The sequence below is a fragment of the Habropoda laboriosa genome, unplaced genomic scaffold, assembly GCF_001263275.1.
Source record: "Habropoda laboriosa isolate 0110345459 unplaced genomic scaffold, ASM126327v1 scaffold2, whole genome shotgun sequence".
Taxonomy (NCBI): Eukaryota; Metazoa; Arthropoda; class Insecta; order Hymenoptera; family Apidae; genus Habropoda; species Habropoda laboriosa.
The window spans coordinates 40,173-48,493 of NW_017100190.1; the positions used below are offsets into that span (position 1 = coordinate 40,173).

At 40.5% G+C, this 8,321-nt stretch overlaps 4 protein-coding genes across 4 annotated transcripts in view; 2 read left to right on the forward strand and 2 right to left on the reverse strand.

Annotated features, from left to right (window-relative positions):
* LOC108579828 (sodium/potassium/calcium exchanger 3-like) overlaps positions 1-1,959 on the reverse strand; it is a 3,076-nt gene extending 1,117 nt beyond the window's left edge. Inside the window, exons 1-3 of the mRNA XM_017943450.1 lie at positions 1,835-1,959; positions 1,076-1,464; positions 93-315 (exon numbers count right to left, since the gene is read on the reverse strand). Coding sequence (XP_017798939.1) covers positions 93-315; positions 1,076-1,464; positions 1,835-1,922 — 700 coding nt within the window. The 5' untranslated portion in view covers positions 1,923-1,959. The remainder of the gene's footprint in view (positions 1-92; positions 316-1,075; positions 1,465-1,834) is intronic.
* A 535-nt stretch (positions 1,960-2,494) lies between these two features.
* LOC108580020 (solute carrier family 35 member B1) lies at positions 2,495-4,349 on the reverse strand. The gene is made up of 2 exons (XM_017943672.1): positions 3,754-4,349; positions 2,495-3,548 (listed from the first exon to the last, which is right to left on the reverse strand). The coding sequence occupies exons 1-2, from the start codon at positions 4,138-4,140 to the stop codon at positions 2,970-2,972; spliced, it is 966 nt and encodes a 321-aa protein (XP_017799161.1). The 5' UTR covers positions 4,141-4,349; the 3' UTR covers positions 2,495-2,969.
* Positions 4,350-4,554: 205 nt separating this feature from the next.
* Positions 4,555-6,102, forward strand: LOC108580053 (sulfatase-modifying factor 1). Its single transcript, XM_017943713.1, has 4 exons — positions 4,555-5,294; positions 5,394-5,565; positions 5,651-5,837; positions 5,940-6,102. Exons 1-4 carry the CDS (start codon positions 4,700-4,702, stop codon positions 6,099-6,101), a joined length of 1,116 nt encoding a protein of 371 aa, XP_017799202.1. The 5' UTR covers positions 4,555-4,699; the 3' UTR covers position 6,102.
* A 475-nt stretch (positions 6,103-6,577) lies between these two features.
* Positions 6,578-8,139, forward strand: LOC108580091. Its single transcript, XM_017943755.1, has 4 exons — positions 6,578-7,078; positions 7,197-7,326; positions 7,431-7,762; positions 7,894-8,139. The coding sequence occupies exons 1-4, from the start codon at positions 6,881-6,883 to the stop codon at positions 7,993-7,995; spliced, it is 762 nt and encodes a 253-aa protein (XP_017799244.1). The 5' UTR covers positions 6,578-6,880; the 3' UTR covers positions 7,996-8,139.
* Positions 8,140-8,321: the final 182 nt, after the last annotated feature.

Sequence of the window (8,321 nt, forward strand, 5' to 3'; positions counted from 1 at the left end):
CCTTACCTTTTCTTTCTCCATTCGTGACTTCGTGTTTGAGGCCAGGCTACGAACAAACGGAACCAGCGAAGAGAAGAAGCATCGATACCTACCCTTGATCGTGGAGGTGGAATTACAACGAACGATTTTGCCGCAACACAGCCTGATACCTTCGCCGCAAAACAGCAAGATTAGGTAAATACAGAGAAGTACTAAAAGGATCGTTGCTTCGTACCATCGAATCTGACGATCCCACATTATTATTACCAACGTTCCAACGGAAATCACGTACATTGTACAATCTCGTGACAATATTTGCCATTCCAGCGGTATAGACTGTATCGAAAAGGATAAAAGATGAATTAGAAACGATCTTTATGAAACGAAAAATGAAAAAAAGAGGAAAAAATGGTCGTACAAGACGGGAGATAAGCAAAAGAGATGTGTAGATATGATCGATCTAAATATACGCAAGTAGTTAAAGGAGATGCTTATCGTCCTTTATCTAAAACACTATATCGCGACCGGAAGATTGAAGGATCGATCAAGTTGATCGATCTATCCCGGTACGTATCTACTCGATAGAGAGGTTTTCGTTGTTTTACTTGCGTGAGGCATGCTCGCTCGCTCGGTCGCACGCGCGCGCATATATGTACATACCAATACCTTTACGTATACAGCAAAACACTCGATAAAAAGCGGCAACTTATACACGGCAACAACATATAATAGAACGCGTACACCACCTTTTATCTTCTATTAGCCGTACAAGCGAGAGAGAAACGAGCAAGGTAGCGAGGGAGCGAGCGAGCCACTTCATTTTCAGTTATCATCGTTCATTTTTCCTATCGTGTACGAGCCATTCCATGTGAGAATCCATAAAATAGAAGCATAAAATCGCTGGGTTTTTTCCTTTTTCCAAACTCACAGCACTTCTTACGAATAGCTTGAAGAACCATTGAACCGTGTGAAATTTTAGCTACGCTATTATATACCCGTCACTGTACCCGTCTTGCAGAGCAAACCTTTGTTAAGAAGAGAAATGGCGTGAATTTGAAAAGAAAAGAAAAGAAAGAAAAAAGGGAGCTTGACTTACGTGGAGGGCGACCAAAGCTCCACATGCTGGAGTTGCGAACGTATCGAATACGGCGCTACCTACTACGGTACCGGTCCCAAGGTCCGACTCGGTTAGAAACGTTCCGACCAGATTGACGAACATTTCCGGAAAAGAGCTGGCCATTGCAAGAAAAGTCGCCCCGGCGACATCGGTGCTTATGTTCATGCCAACGCATATGCGATGAACAGCCGGCAACAGGTAATCGTGGCAAACGAACGCCGTCAATAGGAAGCAATAGAAGCCGAGGAAGGCGTGCAATGCTACAGCTCCGTGTCGACGTTGCTCGTGCGTGAACAAATCCTCCGGAAACTCGTGGATCGATCGACTCGTGCAGTTTCCTTCCGTTTCCGAATCTCTCGTAAAATACCCTTTTCCAAACAACCATTGTTCCTTCAATTCTCAGTCATCCTTCCCTCATCTCGTAGGAAGGAATATTGTAGGGACAAAACGAAAAGGTGTGTACGAAAGCAAAGTAGAAACGAGAAAAGAGAGAGAAGCGAAAAGAAATTTCCAAAATGTATCACTGTCCGAACCAAGATTCAGGTGCGGCGCAAATCGATCGATACTTTCGTCGAATTCCTCTTGTCTCGTTTCGTACAGTGAAAACATAGTGTATCACGGAGGCATAATTTGTTAAGTAGAAAGGTGGTCGCAAGGAAACTGTCGGTAAACGCGAAAAGTTTCAACGCGGCAATATTAATTACGTATACAACGAACCAATGTGTTTAAAACACTTACCGTTATCAAGAAGCGCGCAAGTGAGCGGGAAACATATCGATAACGCAATAATAGACGCGGCGCAACTTTTTGAGAACCGTGCGTTCATTTCGCATGTATCCTTCCGGTTCTGCTTGCTATTCCGAATGTCGTTCTTTACTGAAATATTACGTTAAACTGTTTCTTGAGAAACAGTCTGCGCATTTATTGTACATTCAACTGATTAAGCTCCCTTCCTAACAGCCATCCACACGCCGTTATTATCTATTTGACCATCGTTGACGTTGTCCTCCTCGGTGTTGATAGCAAAAACAAAATCTGATTTTAAAGCTGCGATCGTTTGACCAATTTTTTACCCGTAAATACCTGACACGAATTTCACGGTCCTGGTACTTACTTTTTACGTTTGCATTTTCGGTTGCGCGCGTCAGACACTGCGGTTGTTTCACAGTGAAATTGCACGAGGCAACGGGAGAAGGGGTGTGCAGGCACGACGTAAATAACAATCAACAAATCAATTATCTACATAACAGAGATTCTTTATGGAATGATTCCTTCTTCAACTCTTTATTATTTCATACTCGTTTCGACCATTTCCTTCTACGCATGCACAAAATATCGTTTATAATGGTTTTTATTGTTATGCAACATCCTATACACGTTCATGTATAAACAGTTCTCGCTTTGTATATATGATATGATACGATATGAAAATTAAATTGATCAGATGAATAAAGTCGATGAAAAGGTGGATAATGGAGGTGAGGGAGCGGTACGTAAAACGAGTACACGCGACTATCGTTGTTGTTGTCATCATGTGCTACCAGATTATTACATACACGTTGGTGCGTATGTACACACGTACAAATATAAACGAGTGTGTATGCATAAGCATACGTAATATTAAAATCTATCTGATGCTTCTTTCCAAAATTTCATTCGTAAGTACTAAAAAGTGTTGTACGATAGACATTTGTCGAAACGTGTTGGTTCGTATATTCTTACATACCAGCAATGTATTTTCAAATTTCCGAATCCTTTTCCATAGTCCTACGTGATAATTCACATGTGCGTATCGCATATATCGTATCACGCGATATATCGTATCGAAAGTTTCTCACGATCCCACCACGGTTCTTGTGTTTCCGATCATTTCCTACTTTACTACGTCTTTCTTGGACGACTTGTTTTTACCATACATAGCATCCAAAAACAGCCCGGAAAATACTATGAAGGTGCCCAACCATTGCCTGCTGGTCAAGCTATTACCGAAAATAAGTATCGAACCTAACACTGTGAAGAACTTTCTAGTTGTTGTTATGATGGAACAGGTTAACGGGCCGAATTCCGCAACGGTTAAAAATATAAAGTATTGTCCAAAAGCTCCTCCTATAGAAAAACTAACTATATGCCATATGGTAGAAGGGTATCTGTGTAAGAACTGGATGAACTCGAAAAACTCTCCAGAAGCTAGAATGACGATGCCACTGAAGATTGCAGACCAAGCGTTCATATTCAACATCATATGCCCAGACTTGGAATTGTGCTCTGCCTGCATTCGTTCTTGTATGGCGCTGGTTAAACCGTCCATTATTAGCGACATCAGTAACAGTAATTCTCCAAAGGCTGCTTGTCCTTCGTACTGCTTCTTCCCTGGATTTGCATCTTTGTACATAAATAAAGCTACGCCGATGACCACTAAGAAGATGAACAAGTACTTTCTAACTGGATATATCTGTAAGGTGACAAGTCCAATTGTTACCAACCGGTGAATTAAACGTTTATGTCGATATATATACATATATACATGTATGAAATACAAGCCGTACTTTGGAACAAGGTGGTGGTAAGTAGCAAGGAAGGAAGGTAGTAGGAAAGGAGTTAGGAGGAAAGTAAGAAGAAAAAAAGAAATAGATAGATACGAAAAGAAGAGCAGATACCTTGTTTCCCAGTAATACACCAAGTATCATCACGGGAATTGGTTTACCAGCTTTTCCAATCACTTGTGTTGGATAACTAACAAATTGCAACGCCATATTACTGCATACCATACCAAGCAAATACGTGAGAGCGGATAGCGAGTAATAGGTTCTCGGAGTAGTATCCTCGCCCTGTTTCATAATCGTTAATAACGTTGTCTTAGCAAATAAATAATTGACTAAACATTGGAAAAAGACCAAACTAAACGTGTAAGTAAATTTTTCACTATTCTTTTCATCTCCATATTGTCCTCGTGTGATTTTCTCTTGTAACATGGCAAAGTGAAAATAACATACAAAAATACCGACGGCGCAAAAAAACAGTTTGAAACGTTTCGAGGAAGCCATTGTAACTAGACGCGCGCCGATATAACAGACTAGCCACGAGTACCGTTACCCTTTCGATCATCGGTCACTATCACGATAAACAGAAAAATGTTGTTCTAGACATTCTACGCGTAGTCCGGATAAACAGTACGTGGCATTTAACGATAGGTTATGTTCCACGTGAATCACAAACGTGTACACATCGAGAAATCGACATATCGATAGATGGAGAAACCTTCGGATTTTCTCTGACACCTCTGTACGTCCCTTTCTTCTTACAGCGCCTCTACCGGCGGCTCTATCTAACCTCTATAGCGTTGCCGTATCTTAACAGTATAGTCTCCTCTGCTGTATACATATTTATATGTAGTACACATATAAATGTATGCAATTGTTACATGAATTTTTTCACAACGTGGTGTCGTTTGTCGCGGAGAATGACGAGTTTTGCCATTGGTTGTAACATTCGTTTCAGCTTCAAATCGATAAGTCTTCGTGGTTCTTCCAATCACCGTTAACTCATTTACAAAATTAATACGCCAACTCTGCGTACCGGAGGAATTTCCTTAGTCTCGAAAGAATGAAAACATCGATAGGGAAGATTTTCGAAGGTAAATCGACTGCGTTGTTCGTTTGCGCAGGCATATTCCTTTCTGTACTGTGTTCTGTAGCGGGAACCTCCGAAACAGATAATTCAAATGAGAAACCTGCCCATTGTGGCTTCCACAGACAAACAACCACAAAGGGCAATCGTAAAAGAGAAATACGCGATTACTGTCTGACAAATGACCATATACTTGGCATTTACGAAAACACTGTTGTCACTCGCATAAATCATTTGAAAAACATGGTAAGAATAGAGTCTGGCAAGTTTGTAATCGGCACAAACGATCCAATTTTCGTGGCTGACGGTGAAGGACCGAAACAACAAATATACTTGGATAGCTTTTACATGGACGAGACGGAAGTGAGTAATGGTGATTTTGCAAGATTCGTCGACGCTACCGGCTATCGAACGGAAGCTGAAAAATTCGGTGATTCGTTCGTATTCGAGGGTCTATTGGGAGAAAATGTAGCAACAGACGTACCGCTCGTTGCTGCTCAGGCTCCTTGGTGGGTACAAATAGAAAATGCGAGTTGGCATCATCCAGAGGGTCCTGATTCCGATATCGAGCGTACGTATACATACATACACACTTTGGCCCATTTTTCGATCCCACGGTAGTTGACGATTCTCGATCGAAAGTAGCAATAAATACAATCGCATAATTCAGATAGGATAGACCATCCTGTTGTACATGTTTCGTGGAACGATGCTGTTGCCTATTGCGAATGGTTGGGAAAAAGATTACCAACCGAAGCCGAATGGGAAGTAGCATGTCGGGGAGGACTCTCGGATAGATTGTATCCATGGGGAAATAAATTCGTTCCGAATGGTCGATACAGGTGAAGGAAGAAACGGTTGGAGGAATCGAAATTTCATAAGGAAAGACATTCCGAATAAATTTGACCAAATTGAAATAATTTCCAGGGCAAACACGTGGCAAGGTGATTTTCCGACTAATAACACGAAAGAGGATGGATATGAAAGTACATCGCCAGTTACAGAATTTCCACGAAACAAATATGGACTGCGTAATATGATAGGAAACGTTTGGGAATGGACGTTCGATTGGTGGACAGTCGACGTCGGGAATCGAGGCGGGTCGACCAATCCTGTACGTATCACATATTTACGTCTGCTTACTTTTCTACGTCTACTTACAACGCCAACTTTTCATTTCCAACATTTAACATATGTATATACATATTTTTCGCAGGCCGGTCCACCACATGGTACGAACAAAGTGAAGAAAGGTGGTTCTTACCTTTGCCACGAGAGCTATTGCTTTAGATATAGATGCGCCGCGCGAAGTCAAAATACTCCCGATACGACAGCTGGAAATCTTGGTTTTAGGTGCGCGTTGTCGGGGAAACGTTAATTTTTTTCCAGATATCTGCTATCTTATGTTATATTATACGAAACATTATTTTGTGTTTTCACAAGATCTTTTAGATTATTAAATGTTTCAAGAAAACAATTATGCGATTACTTGTGTTTTTTTTTTTCGCAAACCAGATTAATGATAACATAGTGTAACTAGCGTAGATAATGTTACACGTTGCGTTGCAGGCATTACTACTTTCATACCTACTTACTTGCATATAGATATATGTATAAATACTACATACATATGCGCATAACGAAATCGAGAGGGAACCTGCTTACGCATTTACTTCGGATGTTTTCGGCTCTCATCGACTTACTTCGACTGGGTTCATTTAAAATATCGGGCGTCGGCTTGTGATCGACGACGACGATGACGATGACGACCATTGAAACGACGCGTATGGTTTAATGTTTACATTTGTAAATTAACCGATCAAAATTTCACAAATAATCGTAAGCTGTCGTAGAAGAACCTTTTGTGTGTTGCTACACGATTAAAGCGAGGAAATACTTGGTTGTGAAAGGGAGTAAATTATACAATCTCTATGGGTTAACCTTTGCTGTCAAAGTGTGAAATGGAATTGTTTTGAAATAGCGAAATAATTGAAAACGCAAAGAAAGAAGGTTTCGGTGAAACAGAGAGAAACGAGAAAGAAGCAAGGAGGGACAGCATTGATTGAAAGATTATTTAATTTGACAGAGAAGCGAGAAATTTGAAGCGAGTTTGCGAGGAATTGGAAGAGAAGCGAAGTGAATTGTGTTGATTGCAAAATGAATTATGGAAAGAAATCTCCGAGTATGGGTACGCCATCGGTATACTCGCACGTTACAACGCGTAGCAGTGCAAATTTAAAGTCTTCGCGATCGATGCGTAGCGTGAAAACACCTTGGTATCAAAAACCGATTTTAACGCACGCCTACTTACTCGATATTCAAAGGGGCGCTATGTTGACAGCAGTATTTTCACTGGTAGGTGTAAAAGATTAACGATAATATCCTGGATCTACAATTGGTCTTTTAATAATCCATTCTCTTTTCTTTCCCCACCCCCCTTTTTTTTTCTTTTTTTTTCCTCATTTTTTTGTAGTGTTTAGCCATTTTTACCATTTGTACCTCGATATTTGACCTCTACTGTCTTTCCCAAGCTGCACCAGGTTCAACTCATTACGGTTATTACATAATATCCTATGAATTTGTTTACGTGGGTAATCAACACGGTGAGCATAATTCTGTTAGGTTTACATGTTTAACGCAACAGAAGCAAGTGGAGGAAGGAGAGGAATGGTGATTTGTAGTATGTTAACACGATAATTGATTTCAGTTCGTAACGCTCTTGTTGTCTTTGCCTTGTTCTCTATGCTTGGTGGAATAACAGTGTTTGCCTCGTCCCTGATGTTAATAGTTGCTCTGCGAAAGGAATACGAAAGAAAGATGGTGCCATGGCTATACAGTTTTGCTGCTTTTACAGTTTTCAGATTGTTTGCTTTTGTATTCTCTAGTACAGTAAACGACATGATATTTGGTTATAACATTGCAATGTGCATTTTATGGATGATATTTGTATGTTTTTCCATTTATGGATGGTTAATCGTGTATTCTTTGTACGTGGAATTGTGCGACCTTACGAGGCTAGAAGATTTGGCTCATTTAAGAGTAAGTTTTACCCTATTTGACCGTTCGAAGAACATTACTTTCTCTACCGTTGTTACTTTGTTCATCCGTCACATTGTTCTTCGATTCTGCATCGATTTTGCGATACCAACGATGGTTGAATTTCATTTTAGATTGGTACCATGCAATCGCTAAATGCATCTACTACACATTCTATCGCTGGTTCTCGGCCGACAACACCACATAGCGCGGTGTCGACGATGCCTGCGAATTAAAGCTCGACAGCATATAAAGAACTTTTGAATTCCGCTACCGTGTCGTGAACACATGGGTAGCGAAGAACTATCCAAATAATTTGATCATCGTGTTAAAATAGAGGAGACACAAGGGAGTGTACGACGTAGATGTATACACGGTGTAACGACACTGCCTCGAAGTAATGCGCAATGTACATAGATTAGGTCGATCTTTATCGGCTGGTCATATCCGTCCGTTTCTTTTGACTTCCGTCCAATCTATGGTAAAAAATAAATCGCCAAGTATATAAATTCACCTAATATAAGGTGTACTTAACAAGATTCTTATTATATAATTATTAATA

Bases quoted from the DNA above. Each gene is read 5' to 3' on its own strand.
- LOC108580091 (XM_017943755.1), top strand. From the start codon at position 6,881: ATGAATTATGGAAAGAAATCTCCGAGTATGGGTACGCCATCGGTATAC. The intron at 7,079-7,196 runs GTAGGTGTAAAA...ATTTTTTTGTAG, and splicing joins TGACAGCAGTATTTTCACTG to TGTTTAGCCATTTTTACCAT. The intron at 7,763-7,893 runs GTAAGTTTTACC...ATTTCATTTTAG, and splicing joins AAGATTTGGCTCATTTAAGA to ATTGGTACCATGCAATCGCT.
- LOC108580020 (XM_017943672.1), bottom strand. From the start codon at position 4,140: ATGGCTTCCTCGAAACGTTTCAAACTGTTTTTTTGCGCCGTCGGTATT. The intron at 3,549-3,753 runs GTATCTGCTCTT...GTCACCTTACAG, and splicing joins GTGTATTACTGGGAAACAAG to ATATATCCAGTTAGAAAGTA.
- LOC108580053 (XM_017943713.1), top strand. From the start codon at position 4,700: ATGAAAACATCGATAGGGAAGATTTTCGAAGGTAAATCGACTGCGTTG. The intron at 5,295-5,393 runs GTACGTATACAT...CGCATAATTCAG, and splicing joins TCCTGATTCCGATATCGAGC to ATAGGATAGACCATCCTGTT. The intron at 5,838-5,939 runs GTACGTATCACA...TATTTTTCGCAG, and splicing joins GAGGCGGGTCGACCAATCCT to GCCGGTCCACCACATGGTAC.